Source organism: Chiloscyllium punctatum, chromosome 23, assembly GCF_047496795.1.
Source record: "Chiloscyllium punctatum isolate Juve2018m chromosome 23, sChiPun1.3, whole genome shotgun sequence".
Taxonomy (NCBI): domain Eukaryota; kingdom Metazoa; phylum Chordata; class Chondrichthyes; order Orectolobiformes; family Hemiscylliidae; genus Chiloscyllium; species Chiloscyllium punctatum.
The window spans coordinates 88,346,679-88,367,991 of NC_092761.1; the positions used below are offsets into that span (position 1 = coordinate 88,346,679).

The 21,313-nt window shown below is 41.0% G+C and overlaps 1 protein-coding gene across 3 annotated transcripts in view; it reads left to right on the plus strand.

Moving 5' to 3' along the window:
* Window positions 1-3,694: 3,694 nt before the first annotated feature.
* The window catches only part of LOC140494231 (ubiquitin-associated and SH3 domain-containing protein B-like), a 137,223-nt gene continuing 119,604 nt past the window's right edge, over window positions 3,695-21,313 (plus strand). For 2 of the 3 annotated variants that reach the window (XM_072593447.1, XM_072593448.1), the window contains exon 1: window positions 3,695-4,090. In XM_072593447.1, coding sequence (XP_072449548.1) covers window positions 3,963-4,090 — 128 coding nt within the window. In that variant the 5' untranslated portion in view covers window positions 3,695-3,962. The remainder of the gene's footprint in view (window positions 4,091-21,313) is intronic. The other variant, XM_072593449.1, reaches the window with a different exon arrangement.

Sequence of the window (21,313 nt, forward strand, 5' to 3'; positions counted from 1 at the left end):
TGGAACTAGATAGAACATAGAGAACATAGAACATAGAACAATACAGCACAGAACAGACCCTTCGGCCCACGATGTTGTGCCGAACTTCTATCCTAGATTAAGCACCCATCCATGTACCTATCCAAATGCCGCTTAAAGGTCGCCAATGAATCTGACTCTACCACTCCCTCGGGCAGCGCATTCCATGCCCCCACCACTCTCTGGGTAAAGAACCCACCCCTGACATCTCCCCTATACCTTCCACCCTTCACCTTAAATTTATGTCCCCTTGTAACACTCTGTTGTACCCGGGGAAAAAGTTTCTGACTGTCTACTCTATCTATTCCTCTGATCATCTTATAAACCTCGATCAAGTCACCCCTCATCCTTCGCCGTTCCAACGAGAAAAGGCCGAGAACTCTCAACCTATCCTCGTACGACCTACTCTCCATTCCAGGCAACATCCTGGTAAATCTTCTCTGCACCCTCTCCAAAGCTTCCACATCTTTCCTAAAGTGAGGCGACCAGAACTGCACACAGTACTCCAAATGTGGCCTAACCAAAGTCCTGTACAGCTGCAACATCACCTCACGACTCTTGAATTCAATCCCTCTGCTAATGAACGATAATACTCCATAGGCCTTCTTACAAACTCTATCCACCTGAGTGGCAACCTTCAAAGATCTATGTACATAGACCCCAAGATCCCTCTGTTCCTCCACCTGACCAAGAACCCTACCATTAACCCTGTATTCCGCATTCTGATTTGTTCTTCCAAAATGGACAACCTCACACTTGGCAGGGTTGAACTCCATCTGCCACTCCTCAGCCCAGCTCTGCATCCTATCTAAGTCCCTCTGCAGCCGACAACAGCCCTCCTCACTGTCCACAACTCCACCTATCTTTGTATCATCTGCAAATTTACTGACCCACCCTTCGACTCCCTCCTCTAAGTCATTAATAAAAATTACAAACAGCAGAGGACCCAGAACTGATCCCTGCGGAACTCCACTTGTAACTGGACTCCATGCTGAATATTTACCATCTACCACCACTCTCTGACTTCTACCGGTTAGCCAGTTTTCTATCCAATTGGCCAAATTTCCCTCTATCCCATGCCTCCTGACTTTCCGCATAACCCTACCATGGGGAACCTTATCAAATGCCTTACTAAAATCCATGTACTCTACCCTCATCCACATGCTTGGTCACCTCCTCGAAGAATTCAATAAGACTTGTAAGGCAAGACCTACCCTTCACAAATCCGTGCTGGCTGTCCCTAATCAAGCAGTGTCTTTCCAGATACTCGTAAATCCTATCCCTCAGTACCCTTTCCATTACTTTGCCTGCCACAGAAGTAAGACTAACTGGCCTGTAATTCCCGGGGTTATCCCTATTCCCTTTTTTGAACAGGGGCACAACATTCGCTACTCTCCAGTCCCCTGGTACCACCCCAGTTGCCAGTGAAGACGAGAAGATCATTGCCAACGGTACTGCAATTTCCTCTCTTGCTTCCCACATAATCCTAGGATATATCCCGTCAGGCCCGGGGGACTTGTCTATCCTCAAGTTGTTCAAAATGTCCAACACATCTTCCTTCCTAACAGGTATCTCTTCTAGCTTATCAGTCCGTTTCACACTCTCCTCTTCAACAATACGGTCCCTCTCGTTCGTAAATACTGAAGAGAAGTACTTGTTCAAGACCTCTCCTATCTCTTCCGACTCAATACACAGTCTCCCACCACTGTCCTTGATCGGACCTACCCTCGTTCTCGTCATTCTCAGGTTTCTCACATACGCATAGAATGCCTTGGGGTTATCCTTGATCCTATCCGCCAGGGATTTTTCATGCCCTCTCTTAGCTCTCCTAATCCCTTTCTTCAGGTCCCTTCTGGCTATCCTGTATCCCTCCACTGCTCTGTCTGAACCTTGTTTCCTCAACCTTATGTAAGCCTCCTTCTTCCTCTTTACTAGACATTCAACCTCCCTCGTCAACCAAGGCTCCCTCACACGACCATTTCTTCCCTGCCTGATCGGTACATACATATCAAGGACACGTCGTATCTGCTCCTTGAAAAAGTCCCACATTTCCACCACATCCTTCCCTAACAGCCTATGCTCCCAACGTATGCTCCTCAAATCCTGTCTTACAGCATCGTAATTTCCCTTCCCCCAATTGTAAAATCTACCTTGTTGTGCGCACCTATCTCTCTCCATAACCAAGGTGAAAGTCACAGAATTGTGGTCGCCATCACCAAAATGTTCACCCACCAACAAGCCCACCACTTGTCCCGGTTCGTTACCGAGTACCAAATCCAATATGGCCTCCCCTCTGGTTGGACAATCTACATACTGCGTTAGAAAAGCTTCCTGGACACACTGCACAAACACCGCCCCATCCAATCTACTTGATCTAAAGAGCTTCCAATCAATATTTGGGAAGTTGAAGTCGCCCATGACTACGACCCTGTGGCTTCTGCACCTTTCCAAAATCTGTTTCCCAATCTGTTTCTCCACATCTCTGCTGCTATTGGGGGGCCTATAATAAACACCCAATAAGGTGACTGCACCTTTCCTATTTCTGACTTCAGCCCATACTACCTCCAGAGGCAGATCCCCCTCAAACTTCCTTTCTGCAGCCGTTATACCATTTCTAATTAGCAATGCCACCCCCCCTCCTTTTTTACCACCCTCCCTAATCTTACTGAAACATCTGTAACCAGGAACCTCCAACAGCCATTCCTGTCCCTCATCTATCCATGTTTCCGTGATGGCCACAACATCGTAGTCCCAGGTACCGATCCACGCCTTAAGTTCACCCACCTTATTTCTGATACTCCTTGCATTGAAGTATACGCACTTGAGCCCATCTCTGTGTCCGCAAGTAGTCCCTGTCAGTGCTACCTTCTCCACAGCCTCCCTACAGTCTTGGACATCCTGACACACAGCTAGCTTACTTGCTGGACTACAAGTCCGGATCCCATCCCCCTACCAAATTAGTTTAAACCCCCCCAAAGAGTGCTAGCAAACCTACCCCCCAGGATATTGGTGCCCTTCTGGTTCAGGTGCAACCCGTCCTGTTTATACAGGTCCCACCTTCCCCAGAATGCAGTCCAATTGTCCAAATATCTGAAGCCCTCCCTCCTACACCATCCTTGCAGCCACGTGTTCAACTGCACTCTCTCCCTATTCTTTGCCTCTCTGTCACGTGGCACCGGCAACAACCCAGAGATGACGACTCTGTCTGTCCTAGCTTTTAGCTTCCAGCCTAACTCCTTGAGCTCTTGAATGACCTCTTGAATGATTGGTTTGGGATATCTGGTCGGCATGGACGGGTTGGACCGAAGGGTCTGTTTCCATGCTGTACATCTCTATGACTCTATGCTGCACTTTGTGCTGAAATCTCTGGCATGGGATCTGAACTCAGTCCCAGATGCTTCATTTTGAAACCCATTCAAACAGCCTCCATGAGCTCAATTCACTATTGAAAAATGTATGCAAAAACGTTCATAGCATTAAATTGTTAATAAACTCATCCGGAATAGTCCAGGGATTTTTTGTTAAATCAAAACTTCATGTCTTAATGGATAGGTGGTTAATTAATGCTCCTGAACTTTTCTCTAAGATCCAGATCCGGCAGCGTGGGTTGGGAGCTCCATATAAGGGAGAGAGGGAGGGAAGCTGATTATACTGTCCCAGACCCATTCATAAATTAGTCAGTCACAGAGCAGACTCCAATTCGAGTGCTACAGTAGCAGCGTTTTCTTGTTGCTTCCATGCTCGCTTGTGTAATATTTTAAGGAGGGGATGGTTAGACTTCCGACCGACGTGTGCTTGAAGTGAAAATCGCCTGAGTGACTTTAGATCCTGTGTATGTACCAGGAAGTCGATTCTTTACGTTGTTGAGCTGTGGTTCTGTGAAACACGCTGTCTGCATTCTGTAGGACGGATTTATCTGGAATGGCACTTTGATCTCGCATACAATGGCCACTAAAGAAGAGCTTTACAGCAAAGTTGTGCCCCGAAAGAATAGGCAGAACCGACCCGGGACCGTTAAACATGGATCAACACTCGAGGTCTTCTTATCAATGGGATTCCCTAAAGCTCGGGCGTAAGTTGGATGAGTTCAGATGTATTTATTTATTTCTTTGTTTCCTTTTATTTTGTAGCTTCCCACATTGTTACTGTATCTAAATGGCGTTTGCTCTGATTGTGTGTGTTTCCATTCTATGTAACGTTTCTTTCTATAACAGATCTTGCTACATTGTTGAAGAGGGAGTTGTCACATGGCCTAGAAATTCAAAATATGTTTAAAACAGGGAATAGTGTTTGTTCAAAACGCCCGGTGTTCAGTAGGGATATGACAGGCGAACGTTTCACGGTCTATCCCTCCTTCGTATTTAAGACAAAAAAAAATATAAACGCGCCACACTCACCCTTTCACACACACAATAACACAACTGCAGTGTAAGGCCTGCAGGCTGGAAGGTGGGTGATGGTCCGGGTTTGTTCTGGAACTGAATGGAGTGGTTCCGTTGCAGTTTTATTGTCGGTCACCCAAAGGCTGCGGAATGGTTTTAGAAAGTAAACAGTCCCGGGGCTGTGAGGATTTCCCAATTGGGGATGTGTCTGTTTCAGTCACATTCCTTTCCCCCTCCCATTTTTGTAAAAAGACTGATTGAAAGCTGCTTTTTTAAAAAAAAAATCAAGCGTGAAATTTTAACAAAGCAAACATATTGCTGTAAGTGTAACAGAAAATGCTGTAAATACTTAGATTGGCAGCATCTAAGGAGAGAAAGTAGAGTGAATATTTTCAGGTGTCGATGACCTTTCATGAACCCCCTGCGTACTTCTAATATATTTGTTTTTTTACAATGAGCTGGCTCTGCATTCGGTCCAGAATGAACATACAACCCCGTGCACGGTACTGTTTTCCTAAACCACTAATGGAAGCCACTTTCTCTCTCTCTCTCTCTCTCTCCCCCCGCAAGCCGCTCTTACAAAGGTGAATGCGGCAAAATCCTTTTCCCTAACTGGACACGATTTTCTAAAGCAAACACTCTTGAGTACATAGCACAGAAAGGCTCCTTTACTCTTATTTTACTGTGTTACAGAACAACGCGTTGACGTCCTGTACTAATATTCCCTATACTAAAATTCAATTTTAAAAAATTAGACTGTTTCTCTCCCCTCCCTGTATTATTCTGGAATACCACTACTTTTTTATAATTATCCTCAAATGGAGAACTTTGTTGGTGTGCTTCATTGTGGTCATGTCCATAGACTGTTAGAGACTGTTTCCACTGGCAGGAGAGTCAGTAACCAGATCATTCAAGTCAAAAGCGCCGAGGGGAGGAAAAACATTTTGAAATATAGTAAGTTACAATCTGGAATGTGTTGTCTTTTTTTTTAAAAAAGTGATAGTAGCAGATTATTCAATTTTCAGAACTGGAGGTGGGGAGAGACAACTGCAGGGGAGAGAGTCCAATTGCCCAGACTCAGCACAAACTAGATGGACTGAATGGCCTCATTCTCTGCTACAAAGGCAGAATTTTTTTCTAATGTTACCAGTTATTGAGCTTGCATTCTGTGATTATATCCAATCATTTATTTCAGTGGAAAACTGAAAACAAATGCCTTTGCCTGAGCAAGAAGGAACAAACTTATTTTTCTACAACATCCGGCATTACTTTTAGAATGCCCCTATTTCATAATTATTGATTCAATTTTTTAAAATTAAAAATGCAGTCACTGTGGTAATGGGATTTTTTTTGTCTGCTGACCAGCTTTGTTGGGTACAATCACAACTCCATTGACCTTAATTTCCCTGTTTGGAGTATTTTGGTGTAGGTTTAGTGCATCCTCTGTTTGTAACAAGGGACGTGAAGCTGCAATCATACAGCTTCTGCAGAATTTGGAATCCCATTGGGACTTCAGTCAGATAGATATTTAGAGGAAGGCAGCATTATTTATCCATCATAGAATAATAAGATCACCACTGTGTGGCAGAAGGCCACTCAGCCCATCAAGTCCACACTCACCCTCTGAACAGCATCCCACCCAGACCTAACCCCCCTACCATATCCCTGTTACCCTGCATTTCCTATGGCTAATCCACCTAACCTGCACATCTTTGGACTGTGGAAGAAAACCAGAGCACCCGGAGGAAACCACGCAGACATTAGGAGAATGTGCAAACTCCACATGGACAATCGCCTGAGGGTGGAATCGAATCCAGGTCCCTGGCACTGTAAGTCAGCAGCACTGAGCCATCATGCCACCTCCAGTTTTTCAGTTTTTTGATTAGTTTTTTTTTTGATGAGGTAACAGAGGGTTGGTGAGAGCAATACAGTTGCTCCAAAAGGTTTTTGATAAAGTGCCACATTAATGTTGTCAACAAAGTTGAAATCCATGGAAGTAAGGGGACAGTGATAACCTGGATATGTGGTTGATTGAGTGACAGAGAACAGGACCCTGTAAATGAATGTTTTTGGACTGGAGGACTGTATTAAGTGGAGTTCCCTAGGGATCAGTGATTAGGATTATTGCTTTTCTTGATGTATATAAATGATTTAGATTTGGATGAGCGCAGCTTGATGATACAGAATTTGGAATGATTGTGAACTGTGAGGAGGGCAGTGATACTCTTCAAGGGTCTGGAGATAACAATTACTTGTTGCACCAGTTTTTGAGATTAATTTAATGCAGGCAATAGGAAGAAATGCATTTGGTAGGATAGGATAGGAAAATATTAGAATACAATTCTTTAAAAAGGGTGCAGGAGCAGGGGGTCCTGGGCATATATTGAATACAAATCAATGAAGGTGGCGAGGCAGGTCGAGAAAACAGTTAAGCAATACATTTTCTGCAGAGAGCTCTGTCAGGTGGACCTCAAAAATCCCATGACACTATCCTAAAGAAGATCAGCGGAACTTTTCCAGCACCTAGCTGACATTTACCTTTCAAACCGAATCAATTTTTTTTATGATTGCAAGAACTTGCCTTTAATTGCCTGTCAGAGAACCAGCGCCATTTTAAATGTAGCCACTTGATCATTTCCATATTGCTGTATGTGGAAGCTTGCTGTGTGCAAGTTTAGCTGAGCTTTATAAATAGAGACATTTAAGTATAAACACAATAAATTTATGGTGAACCTTTGTATAAAACACTGGTTCAGCCTTAACTAGAGTATTGTCCAATTTTGGGCAGCACACTTTAGGAAGGACATGAAGATATAGAGAGGATGCAAAAAAAATTTACCAGAATGATTCCAGTTTTGTGGACAGATTGGAAAAGTGGAAGCTGCTTTTTAGAAAAGAGAAAGTGGAGAGGAGATTTGATTGAGGTGTTAAAAATCATGAGAAGTCTTGAATGTGTAGGCAGGGTAAAACTGTTCCCATTGACAAGAGGATTAATACCAGAAAGCACCAATTAAACGTGATTTGCAAAGGAAGCAATGGCGACATGAGGAAAGACCTTATCATGTTGCAAATGATTAGGGTCTGGAATGCACAGCCTGAGAATGTGGTAGAAACTTTCAAAAGGAAATTATAAACAATCACCTGAAAAAATAATGTGTAGGGTTACTGTGAAAGGGCCAGGAATGACTTGAGCTGTGTGACTCCTACAGAGAGCCACCAGCATGGCTACAAGCATTCAGCTCCCCTCACTTTTTTGAGCTGTATAAATTCCATAATAAAGAAAAAGGAGTTAGTTTCCCCTCATAGCAGTGCACCTGTCAAGGCAAGCTAAAGATTATTAGCTCAGGGTACAGGGAGTCATGGAGGTCTATAGCACAGAAAAAGGTCCTTTGGCCCAATGAATCTGCACTGGTCAAAAACAACTGCCTAACCAATCTAATCCTGTTTTCCAGCACTTGGCCCATAGCCTTGTATGCCTTGGCATCACAAATGCACATCTAAATACTTCTTAAATATTATGAGGGTTTCTACATCTACCACCCTTACATGCAGTGAGTTCCAGATTTCCACTATACTCTGAAAATATTTTTCCTTGCATCTCGTCTAAACTTCCTGTACCTTACCCCCAGTCATTGGTCCTTCCAGCAAGGGGTAAAGTTCCATTCTGTCTATGCCCCTCATAATTTTAGACATTTTAATCACATGCCCCTCAGTCGTCTTTGAAGCAACAAAAACAATACCAGTCTGTCCAATCCCTCTTCAGAACTACAATTTTCCAATGCAAGCAAACTCCTGGTAAATTTTCATCTTCACTGTGTCACTTGCAATCACATAGCTCCTATAATGTGGATTTCAGGACTATCAAATACAATCTTTTGGCTTGGTTACATCTCAGTACCAGTCTCACCTCCTGAATCAGAAGGTTCTGTGTTCAAGTCCCACTCCAGAGGCTTGAGCACAAGATTTAGGATGACATTCCTACTGCAGTACTGAGGGAGTGCTTCATTACCATATGAACCCTGTTTCAGGTGCAGCTTTAAACCAGCCCCCCTCAGATGGACCTCAAAAATCACATGGCACACAAGAACAGGAGAATTTCTCCCTACTGCCTGTGTGGTATTTATATTTTTAACCAGTGTCACTTAAAATCAAATCATTTTCAGGTTTGTGGGAGCTTCCTGTGTGTAAATTAGCTACTGCCATTTCTGTTATAGCAGTGATAATATTTAATTATCTGTAAAGCACTTCGGAAAATTCTGTGGTGATCAAATACACTATAGAAATGTGAGTCTTTTTCACTTCTGAGAGTGATGTGTATTTATGATCTCCTATAACTAGCCAGCCCAAAAACTGTATTGGAAAGATTGCACTTAAACCAATGCATTCGCTGCACTCTCTCAATCTTTGTGATGCTGCTAATGCATTAATTTTAAACTGCTCCCAGTGCTTATAGCTCTTGCACTTCACATTGACAATATACAGCTCAAAATTCTTCTTGCTAGATTACAACCCAAGGTTACTGGGGTAAAATCTAAATTGGGTACTGCAGCAGGTTTTTTTTTGGCAATCAAGTGGCTTGCATTTCATGTAAAAACTGACATCCCACTGACACCATTGATGTGTCGACATGAAAGCATGAATATTCTTAATACATGCAGTGGCTGAAGAACTTTCTGGCACTCGATTGCATATTAATTGCAGCAAAAAAAAAGTCAGCTCTATTTGAATCTTTCAGCATGAATGTCATCAAACATCAAGAGTGCTACAGGCCCAAAACCAAGTAAGACCAAAATGAAACATTTACGTACACAAGAAAGAAATGAGCAATTTTTGTGGGAGAATTGCAAGTATGGGTACTGGAAATAAATCTAAGCAGCAACTCCAGAATGATAGGAACAGCAGGTTTATCAGCCTTGGAGAAATAATAGACTGAATGGTGTCTTCCTGTCTGATGCTACGTGAAATATACTTTAATGAGAGGTATTTGGCCCCTCAATTTGTTATTTTGACATTGGTTATAATCCTCCATTTTGTTTCTAGCTCTTCCAAATAAAAAATTCATTTTTTTTTTTGCAAAGGAAGTACGATGATCATGGCACATATCAATATGTCGCACAGAACATCAATCAGAAAACTTAATGGAATGCAGGCTGGTATCTCAATGGAGCTGGAATGCAAAGTGGAGGAAACTGTGCTCTAGTTCTCCAAAGCCTTGATTACATCCCATTGGAGTAGTGTTCTGTTCTGCTCACTGAGCCTCAGAATATACCAGTGTAACAGATTCACCAGAATGAAACCAGGCACAAGGTTTTAAAAAAAAATTGGCAAAAGACTAGGGATTAATTGAAACTTTCTTATGCACTGAAGTATTAAGATCTGCTTTGCCAATCTCTTGGAGAGTTAGAATCTGATTCCTTGGAAGATTTCAAAAGGCAGTTGGTCGTGGAGTTAAAGACTAATATGCAGAGTTAAAGAGAAAAAGCCAGACTGTATGGCTAATTGGATAGCTTTTTCCAATTGTAAGCACAGAAGAGATGGGCACAATTATCACCTTCAGTGCTATACAATTCTATGACTCAATAGAAGGATTAATTTGAGGCTGAATGAGACTTGATTAGGAAATTAAGGGGTGAGCTAATAACGATGTTTAAAATTTTGGTGATGCGGTAGGTACAAAGGAATCCTTTCCTGTAATATTTTGGGGGCAAACACTTTAAAATTAAAGCTAGTCCATCTTGAAATGAATCCAGGAGACATTCTTCAATGAGAACCAGAATTTTAGAATTCTTTTCTCCCTAAAGACTGTGAATGTTAGATCAATTAACATTTTAAGACTGAAGTTGATAGTTTTATTCTTAGTTAAGGATCATCCATGATCTAATAGAGTGGAAGAACCATTTCAAGAGGCTGAATTATATTGGGGGTTATAGAACAAAGAAAGTTATTATATGGAGGTGGGCCATTGATCAGCCATAGTCTCATTAAGTGGCAAAATAGACTCAAAAGACTGAATGGCTACCTCTTGATCCTAGATTCCAATACTTAATCTTTGCTCTCCCTTCCTTCTGCAGTATTTTAAATACAAATTGATGCCCCTGAATCAATTACTGGTATCTTTACCTCTCCATATTTAGAGTCTTTTTAATACATAGTCATCCCACTAACCTTCCAACATGCTACATAGAGAAAGTTTGGCTTCCCTGCTCTGTTGAACCAGTTCTTTCTCACAGTGGTTACAGCCAGGGAGAGAGACTAACAATTGTATTTTGTAACTATTGAGGTGTGCAGATATTTCTGTCAAAATGTGACAGCCAGCAAGGAAGTTGTTTAAAGTGAGGGGTACCAAATGGAGGATGTACATCAAGCAGATCAGTTCTTGAGTAATGGAAATCCTGTTTCCATTGCTCTGACATCAGTGATTTGCCTTAGTGATGTAGCAAAACAACAGGACTGAAATTATTTGTTTAAACAAAAAGAAAATTTGGCTTTAAAAATGAGGAGCTTTTGTTGAACATCCTCCCATGTTTATAAATGGAGTTGTAGCCTCCATAACAAGGGTGCAATTGCCATGTAGTGCAATGGTAGTGTCTCTACCTCCTGAGAGAGGAAGCCTGGATGTACATCCTTCCTGCTCCAGAGGTGTGTCATGTCATCTCTGAATAGGTTGATGATAAAATACTTTTTTTTGTAATTGCCATTAGTCGAATAATGAGGGCTATGTCATAATAATATGCATGAGAATAGATTTCATTAAATAGGCTACCATTTTGAATCTGTTCTTAATAACAGATTACATTTAATACCATATTAAATACAAACTGCTCCATGGGTGACAATCCACATCTTGACTTCTGAATAAGAAGTTCCAGCACGTTCAATGGAGATGACTGGGAAGTATTAGAAATGCATGTTGTATATTTAACAGCCCTGAATTAATACTTTACAGCTATGCTGAAGAAGAAATTGTTTTACATTTAATAAGTAAAACAGAATGCTTATCAGGTATTTGTAGTTTTAAAATAATCATCTTTGCTACAAACTTTCTCCACGGCTTCACCCCTTACCAACTCTGGGAAGTCTGGTTTCAATTCTGGCTCCTCCAGCATCAACAATCTTTAATCAGACCATTATTAGAAGCTGTGTCTTCAGCTGCCTGATTTAATCCTGGTGTGCATTAGCTTTTGGAGATTTTGTTATATTAAAGGTATTAGGTAAACACAAGTTCTTGTTATAATGAAAAAGGAATGTTAATATTTAGTTTTTGATCACTGCCCAGAATCATGAATGCTTCTGGTGCAGAATATTTATCGTTTTTTGAACAGTTTCTAAGCAGTTGGTGTTTTTGTAGAGTTTTCTACATGTGATCTGGATCTTCACTTGCCTTTCTTATGATTCATCCATGGAATATAGGGATTGATCGTTTGGCCAGCATTTATTGCCCATCACTAATCAGCCTGGAAAAGGCGGTGGTGAGTAGCCTTCTTGAATTGTGACGGTCCTTCGGATGTAGGTACACCCACAGTGCTGTTAGGGAGTGAGTTCTAGGATTTTGACCCAGTAGCATTGAAGGAATGGTAATATATCTCCAAGTCAGAATGGTGAGTGGCTTGGAGGGGAACTTGCAGGAGATAGTGTTCTTGTGTATCTGCTGCCCTTGTCCTTCTCTGTGATTAAAGTCTGCAAGTTTAGAGGGTACTGTCAAAGGGCCCTTGGTGAGTTGTTACAGTACATGTTGAAGATGATACACCCAGCTGCCACTGTGCATTATGCTGAAGAGTAAATGTTGAAGGTAGTGGATATGGTTTCAATTAATGGGTTGCTTTGTCCTGAATGGTTTTGGGTTTCTTGAGTTATTCAGACAAAAGAAACATTCTATCACACTCCTGGCTTGTGGATTTGTGGACAGGCTTTGGCGATTCAGACGATGAGTTGTATGTTCCTGATCAGCATTTGTAGCCACAGTATTTGTATGACTGGTCCAGTTCTGCATCTGGTCAGTGGTAACTCCAGGATCAAGAGTGTGGTGCTGGAAAAGCACAGCTGGTCAGGCAGCATCCATGGAGCAGGAGAATTGATGTTTCATGCATCAGCCCTTCATCAGGCTTATGACTGAAACGTCAGTTCTCCTGCTCCTTGGATGCTGCCTGACCTGCTGTGCTTTTCTAGCACCACACTCTCGACTCTGATCTCCTGCATCTGCAGTCCTCACTTTTTTTCCTAGGTAACTCCAGGATGTTGATGGTGAGGGATTCAGTGGTAGTAACGCCAATGAATGCAAAGGAGAGACAGTTAGAAAATGTCTTGTTGGAGATGGTAATTGCCTGGCACTGTGTCATTATTAGCCCAGGTCTGTATGTTGTCATGGACTGTTTACTTGGGCTGTTTCAGTAGTTTTTAACATTGTGTTTGAACTACCTTTTAACTGTCTTAATACAATTTGCATTCCTTCGCGATGGTAAAAGTTTGTGAACTGCAGCATTAACTTTTGTGTTTCTCAGCAACCAGCTGCATATTATCATTTGTTTCGTGTAAAGTAATTTAACACCATTGTTACCTTTGAAACATGGGCATCATTGTGTTGCACCTTCTGGTCTCAGTTATGACTCAGCGGGTGGCGGTCTTGTCTCCAAATGTAAACATTGCGGGTTCCAATCCCATTGTGGAAACCTGAGTACCACATCCAAGCTGAGACTTCAGTGGAGAACTGAAAGAATGTTGTAGCATTTGAGATATAGTTTTTCAAATGGGATATTAAACTGAGGCCCAGTCTATAAATGATCCCATGATGCTGTTACAAAATCGAACACACTACTGATTGTAATTTTGCTATGTGCAAATTGGCTGCCACTTTTGCAATGCATAGGTACTTTATTAGTTTAGATTAGATTACTTACAGTGTGGAAACAGGCCCTTCGGTCCAACAAGTCCACACCGACCCGCCGAAGCGCGACCCACCCATACCCCTACGTTTACCCCTTACCTAACACTACAGGCAATTTAGCATGGCCAATTCACCTGACCTGCACATCTTTGGACTGTGGGAGGAAACCGGAGCACCCGGAGGAAACCCACGCAGACACGGGGAGAATGTGTAAACTCCACACAGTCAGTCGCCTGAGGCGGGAAATGAACCCGGGTCTCTGGTGCTGTGAGGCAGCAGTGCTAACCACTGTGCCACCGTGCCGCCCACACTAGTTATAGTGTATTTTGAATGTTGATTTTGAAATGTAAGACTTTTTTAAAAAAAGTACATCAAATAAATGTTTTCAGTGCTTCAGGTGTCACGCATCCAGAATTCCCTATTTGGAATAGGTAACAACTGAAGAGGAAGGGAAATGTAAAAATGAACCACCAAGAAAGGAGGTAGAGAACCTGTTTTTTTTTTGAGGAAAGACGAAAGATGTCAATAAATATAAAGAGATTGAGGAATGAAAGATCATTGTTGCCCACAGGCAAGGCTGCATCGGTTTAGTTTTGTGAATGTTTTATAAATAAAGCATGTTTTCTTAAGGAACACATTTAAAATTACAGGTGATTTAGCAAATGAGCCTTGAAGTTAAACTTTTTTTGGCTAACAAGTATAATTGCAGAAGTATTTGACAAAGCTGAGGAGATGCAAGTTACATTTATACAAAATATAGTTTTAATTATAAATTAATCGAGTAAAGAAGTTGATGTAAATTGAGTCATCAAATCTCCAGGATTCTTCAAGAAATCGGTGTCAGCAAAACCTGGAGATAGTCAGAGACATTTTTTATTTCGATACATTTTCATTTTTGCTTCAAATGTTTTAATTTATTGTTTACTAAATTATTGGAGGTGGGATTAAAAGGGTAGGTTTAATCAAGCATCGTTAAAAGACTGTGATTATGATTCCAATTAGTTGTGGTTACAAGCTTTACATTCCAAGCTGGGTATATTGGTGGGAGCAACCTGCTCACTTTCATCTCTCGTGGAATATTTATCTGCTGTCCTCACCAGATTTGTGTCAGTGTGACATTTTTTTCCAAAAATTTTTTCAGCTACAGATGATTTATGCTCAATATATGGATTGTTAAGTGGACTTATTCCCACTAGGGGATATTTTGAAACTTGCCGGGTTTAATTCATTCTCAATTAAATTGTAACAATGACTAAATATTTGGTTGACAGCTTAATGTCTCCTATTGCATAGTATTGAAACTACAAATTACCTTGAGACATTTGACCTTAGTAAAGTGACTAAGCAAATGCAAGTTTTTGTGATTGGGTTAACCTTTTGGAAAGAATATTTGGAACTGGGACAGATTCAGACTCCACTTTTGGGTTCCACATCTACAATGGAAATATCACATTGAAACACTCCGTCTCAACACACACAGGAAAAATGGCAACGGGAGAACTGCTTGTGGAAGGCAACTTGAGAATTTTGTTTTGGGATGTGGCATTAAGTTAAAGGTATAATTAAAGGTTTTTTTGTGAAGAACCTGTGACATTCTATATATGTTAAATATGTAACATAAATGCAAATTGTTCAGAACAAGGAATCAAATTTTTGGACAAAGTAATAATTTACAAAAGTGTATTAATAAGTGGAGATGCACAAAATTGATTCAAATTATTTTTATCTTTTGGATAATGTATTTGCTGCAAACTTGACATTTAAAACATGTTGTCAGGAGTTACTGATTTCCGTTTTCTCCCCCACATCCCCCTCCTTCCCTGCCATCTTGCTAATTCAGGAACAATGTTGTTGATCCGACTTCCTTGAAATCCATTGAGCTGGTTTCAGACTGCATTGTGCATCCTGTTTGAATTGTATTCAAAGCCCAATCCCCACCTACCTGGCCCCATTTCCCCTCCCTCCTAGTTGCTCTGCTGTTGAATTCCTGCCATGCTGTAGATACACATTGACTCCAGACAGAAAGAGAGCAGAAGTGAGGAAGCTAACACTGCCATCTACATCCTAATAAACCTTTAAGTGGCAACATTAGTACAGCTTGTTCAGTGGACTGCATGCCCACGTTCCAACCCAAGACATTTCATTGAGTTACTCGGAGAAAGTGAGGACTGCAGATGCTGGAGATCAGAGATTAAAAATGTGTTGCTGGAAAAGCGCAGCAGGTCAGGCAGCATCAAAGGAGCAGGAGAATCGACGTTTCGGGCATAAGCCCTTCTTCAGGAATTTCATTGAGTTACAACAAGTCCACAATGATGTTAAGTTTGGCACGCCAATGATCTGGGTCTTCTGAATATTTCTTCAACATCTTCCTCCAGTCTTGAAAAGGAAATTCTCAACCTGTATTTATACAGTGCTTTTTGTGACTTCAAGATATCACAAGATGCGCTCCAGTCAGTTAAATTTTTTTTAAAGTTTTAGAAATCTAGAGATTCGAGAGCAAATTTGCGCAAACACAATTCCTAGTTGACGGTTAAATCTTATCCCAAGGACACGGGGAAGAACTCAGTTGCTTTTATTCTTTTGGATAGGAACCATGGGGTCTTTTACTGTACAAGACATTCACTGTTCCAGAGTACATATACCCTATCCTCATGAACAAAAATGGCAAATTATGGACAGCCTTTTTAATGCTCACGCATGAACTGTTGGAACAGGTTGCAGCAACAGCTTGTATTTTGCTGTTTGACATGAAATTACTTTGACAATACTGTGCTGCTGGAAATGGGAAACAGTATTTTGTTGCTCTGTAATAGTCTGCAAACAGCATTGTCACTTTGTGTTCAAGATTCAGATGCATTGAGAAATCTGTAGGAAGGATAACCCAGAGAATTAGGGGTTTAGCTCAATGCTGTGCTCGTATGGTGCTGACTCTCCAGTAAGCCTACAAAACTATAATACAAACTGCAACATGCTACATTTTCCAGCAGTGTCTTTAATGAAGATATCCTCTCCAAACATTTATAAAAGGATAAAGGTAAAGGGTTAGATGCCACACCATGTTGAGATAGTCATAGAGTCTCCTGAAATTGAAGGTTGACCTCCAGTTTACTACTGTAAACCATTTTAAAAATAAGCCATTGAGCTGTTTTACTTTTGAAAATGTGCATTAATTTAGTTGACACCCCCACTTGTTAAAGGTGAAAAACATACTTAATTTCACAGATGCAAAACATCCTGAAGTGTTTACAGTCCAAGACTAACTTCTGAAATGTAGCCAAAGCTGTCCTATTTGGTTGGGGGTTGGGCGGGGAATCACATTTCAAGACGGTGGTAAATGATGATAGAAGAGAGACTTGAGCACACAACTGGAGTTGGCATGTCAGTGCAGTATTGATAGAATGCTACACAGTTAGATGTATGCTGTCTTTTGGCTGGTACGTTTCCTTCTCCTGTGGATATACAAGATCCAAAGGCACTATTTTGAAGAAGATTTAAGGGTGTTCTCCTCAGTGTTCTGGTCAATATTTATTTGTGAACTGTCATAATTAAAATGGTTTGGCTATTATGACATTCCTTCTCTGGGGAGCTTGCTGTGCACAAATTGCTGCATTTCCTGAATAGCACTGTCTCTGCTTCAGAATTATATATACCATGAAAGATGCTGTATAAATACCAGTTCTTTTTCATATATCTTCCCTCAAATGCAATTCAACAAAGGAAATGCCATTTGCCCTCTGGTCACCTGGTTTTTCTGGGAGGCTGAATGTCCTGACCAGTGCCTTACATTTCTGTAGTTCTGATTTATATAAGGTTTTTCCCAAAAAAAACTGAAAATAACATTCTGCAGCTGTGCACCTGTTGTACTGATTGGAACTGAGAGGAAAAAATATCGAAGGAATTGAATTACATCTAAAGATGGCAGTGTCTGTGCTGCAAGTGCTCCTCATTGAGCCACTGCAGGGAGCTGGTCAGACCTGGGTAGAGAACCTCTGGGCGCATCCTGCGTCACTGGAAAGAGATACATTTCTGAAACTGATGACTGATTTTCTCCCTAACATGCTTCAGTGATTAGGAAGACTCTGACCACTCATCACTTAATCATCATACATCTTCTACAGAAACGCAATGGGATGTTTGAAATAATTTGCATAAAATAAAGCATTTAAATTAGAATGTCTAGTTGTCAGATAAGTGATTAATTTTTCTCATAAATCACTCTCTCTCTTTCTCTCATCATTTTTTTTTCTCTCTTTCCTTTTTTTTGTCTTTTTCAATAACCAACACTGGCCATTCTCCATTTCGAATGAACTCTCTTGTCCCTCCAGTGCTTCACATTCTTCATCTTCTCAGAGTTTAAACCAGGGATTTACTTCAATGCATTCATTCACATTTCACTCTCAAGCTATGGAAATCCATCCATCTTTTTTGGTTTCAAAACTCGGACTTTATGTCATTGAACCATTACTTCTCCCTGACTCTTTCTAACTCTGGTGGCCTGGTCTGTGGTTCTGAACAGTTTTTTTTTAAAACAAAGGCAACATGGGCCATTTTGTGTCACTCTGTGACTATTTCCAAAGGGAAGAAATGTTTCACTGACCACAGTAATGCCAGCTCTACCAAAAAATATTTTGGACTAAACTTGTTCACGGTCTAGGCAAAAGTGAGGATTCCTGATGAAGGGCTTTTGCCTGAAACGTCAATTTTCCTGCTCCTCGGATGCTGCCTGACCTGCTGTGCTTTTCCAGCACCACTCTGATCTAAACCCTTATTTACAGTCTGTCTGCATTGCAAACCCTTGGAAACTCCCTAATCTAAGATCCTTGACACCCCCATGAGATAACAGTTGTCCTGGGAGACTTTGACAATAGTCAAGTGTCAGAGAAACAGTGGGGTAATGGAAATGTTACTGGACTAGTAACTGAGCATCCCAGTAAAGCTCTGGGAACATGGGTTCAAGTCTTACTATGGTAGATGGCAAAATTTGAAGTCAACTGGTCTAATGGTGACCCTGACTGTCAATTGCCATAAAATTCCATCTGGTTCACTAATGCCCTTTTAGGGAAAGAAATCTGCCATCCTTACCTGGTCTGATCAAGATCCACAGTAAATCAAACTCTGGATGGTTAGGGGTGGCCTATAAAAATATAAATTGAAAGCGAATTTAGCCCAGAACTATTCTATCTCATGTTGTATTGAGGGCTTCTTCTATGATCTTAACCTATTTAAGAAACTTTCCAGGCAGCCTCTGCTTAAATCAAGCACAAGGAGGCACTGCATGTGGAAGGTGATCCGGGGGACTTCATTTGGGTCAAGTGTAAGGGTTGGCTGGATAATGGAGTTGTGTGTGGGCTTGGATTTGTGCATGAATGAATCAGCTATCTTAACCAAGGGAGTGCCAGGGATTAGCGAAAGCTTTGGTTTAACATTACAACATCAATCTCCTTAGCCAGTGACTGAGTTGTCTGACCTCATTTGAGGCCTCAAGAATTTTCAGCTAAAAGGATAGAAAAACGGAGTTATTTTTGGTGTTATCCAGTGGTCTGATTCCATAATGAATTGACTGAAATTAAAACAGGACATGCTGGAGAAACTCAGCACATCTGGCAGCATCCAATGTGGCAATTTCCAAGGTACTTTTAAAAAAAAATAGATTTACTGTGACTTTTCCCATGACTAAACGTACCATTGACCTCACTCCATATTGCTTCATCTAGAAAAGGGTCATCACTTACAGGAGAGTTAACTGTATTGTACCTGTGAAATTGTAGTCAATCAAGCATCGAGATATTTCAGGCAAAATCATCTGTGTATATTTTGGGTGGAATTTTCTAAGATCCTGTGCTGGTAACATACTGGAAAATAAGAAGCATACTGCCTACAATTATCCCTTGACTTGAATCAATGGATAGAACATCCCTGGGAAGTGCTACTGTCATTTCTAAGCTGCTTGCTGCCTGTAAAATCCCAGCAGTGGTATAGAATCTCAAATTTCAAGCTGTAGCCCATCCCCAGATGAAGTAGTCATTTTTCTTTTCCAAACAAAACAAATGATTATCTGTCTGCAAATGATGTGCTGACCCATATCACCCTTAATCCATGTCACTCTATAACAAATGCTACATTGCCAAATATTCAGCACAGGCCATTGCAATATGGCCCTTTTGTGTTTTGGAATTTGTCTGTGGTAATTTCCAAGGTACTTTTTTTTAAATGAAGGTGGATATGGATGGAGTGTGACAGGCAGCAGGAAGGCTAGCCAAGAGGCAGCACTCCTCCCGAAGGATTTTCCCTTCTTTTGTCAGTGACGTACAGGACTCCTCTTGAAGGGGTGATTATTTTACTCATTGGTTTGAGGTGTCAGTGGCTAGCATTTATTATCCATCGCTAATGACCCAGAAGGCAGTTAAGAGTAAACAACATTTGCTGTGCGTCTGAAGGCACTAAAGATGACAGATTTCCTTCTCTAAAACATTAGTGAATTGGATGGATTTTTATGACAATCAATAGTGGTTGCCTGGCCACCATTTTTTTTTGGATAAAATTTCCACTTTTGCCAGGATGGGATTCAAACCCATGTCTCCAGAACATTAGCCTGGGTTCTGGGTTACTAGTCCATTGACATTACCACTATACCACTGCCACCTGAAGTTCATAACTTTTGGAGTTCTGAATAAAATTTGTATCATGCTCGCAATATTAACTCTGTTCTTCTCTCTCTAAATGCTGTAAGACTTTCTTCACTTTAAACCAGTGAGGAAATTCAGGAGAAATTTCTTTAGCCTGTGTTGCACAATCTTTGCCTGTTGTTTTCCTGCTTGGGGTTAAGAAACTGAGTTCAGTGGAGAATTGAGCTAGCTGTATTAGAATCAGAGATTGCTGTCTTTCACAGGAGCATGACTGTACTGCACATGGTTTATTTAATCTCCGCCTTAAGAGAGGCCTGACCCATAATGTCACAACCTCTACCATATCTGGTACAAGGAGGCAGGTACTGAATGCAGGCAGAATGGGTGTTGAACCCTGTACTGTTGGCTCAACTGATCTATGCCAGCTGCTTGACTGAGCCAGTCACCTCCAAAATAGCTCATTCATGTTGCTGTGCCAACTGATACTTTTACGTGCACGCGGCCTGGAGCTCTGAATAATGATGGTAGATGCTCCAATTGTCTTTCCATCACATGGCTGACTAAGAATCAAAAAGGGATTGGAAACCTGGAAGTTTTCGTCATCTCCAGAAGTCTGATAGTAGGGTGTGGGGCCCCAATTGCAAGTTTCATTACTGTTATTAATACTCATAGCAAACTAAAATCTATCAAAAGTTATAGAATAAAGGCAATAGATAAAGTGGAGAGACTTTATTTCAGTTAGATCACAGCTGAAAATGCTGGACGGGCTGAATATACCCACACGCCTAGCTATACCAGATTTGTATAAAGGGCAACTTATTTGGAAACTCCTACTAGTTGGTAGAAGTGTTTTTTCTGAAATTCATAGGTCAAAAGCATGAAGCCACTGTACCTAGAATTGTACACAATCATTCTTAGGAGGTTAAAAAAGATTTTGGATCTGCAATGAGGAGCAGATGATACACAGCCTTGTTACCAGATTGCTCACTTACTGTTCATTTAAAGGCTGCATTGCCTCCTCCTGTTTCTTCAAGCCTGACAGCCAGTCAATGGGATAACAGCTGATCTCTACCTTAATTCCATATACCTGTCCTTTTTCATATTAATTAGGAAAGGTATCAATGTTGAAGTCTCCACCGGTCTGGATCTTTTGAAAGCATTTATGTTGTACTTTGTGAATTCTGTCCTAAATGTTCTTCCTCAAAATTTAATCCTGTCATCTTGTTTTTCAATTCCTACCAAAGGAAACAAATTATTACTAAACAAATCCTACATCTTACACATCATGATCAGATCACCCCATCATTTTTTTTACACCTCAAAGGTAATAAAATCCACGTTTTTGCAACATTTTCACGTTGCTGTTTTACTAGGGGTTAGATTACTTTGTTTGTAACAGTTCCATT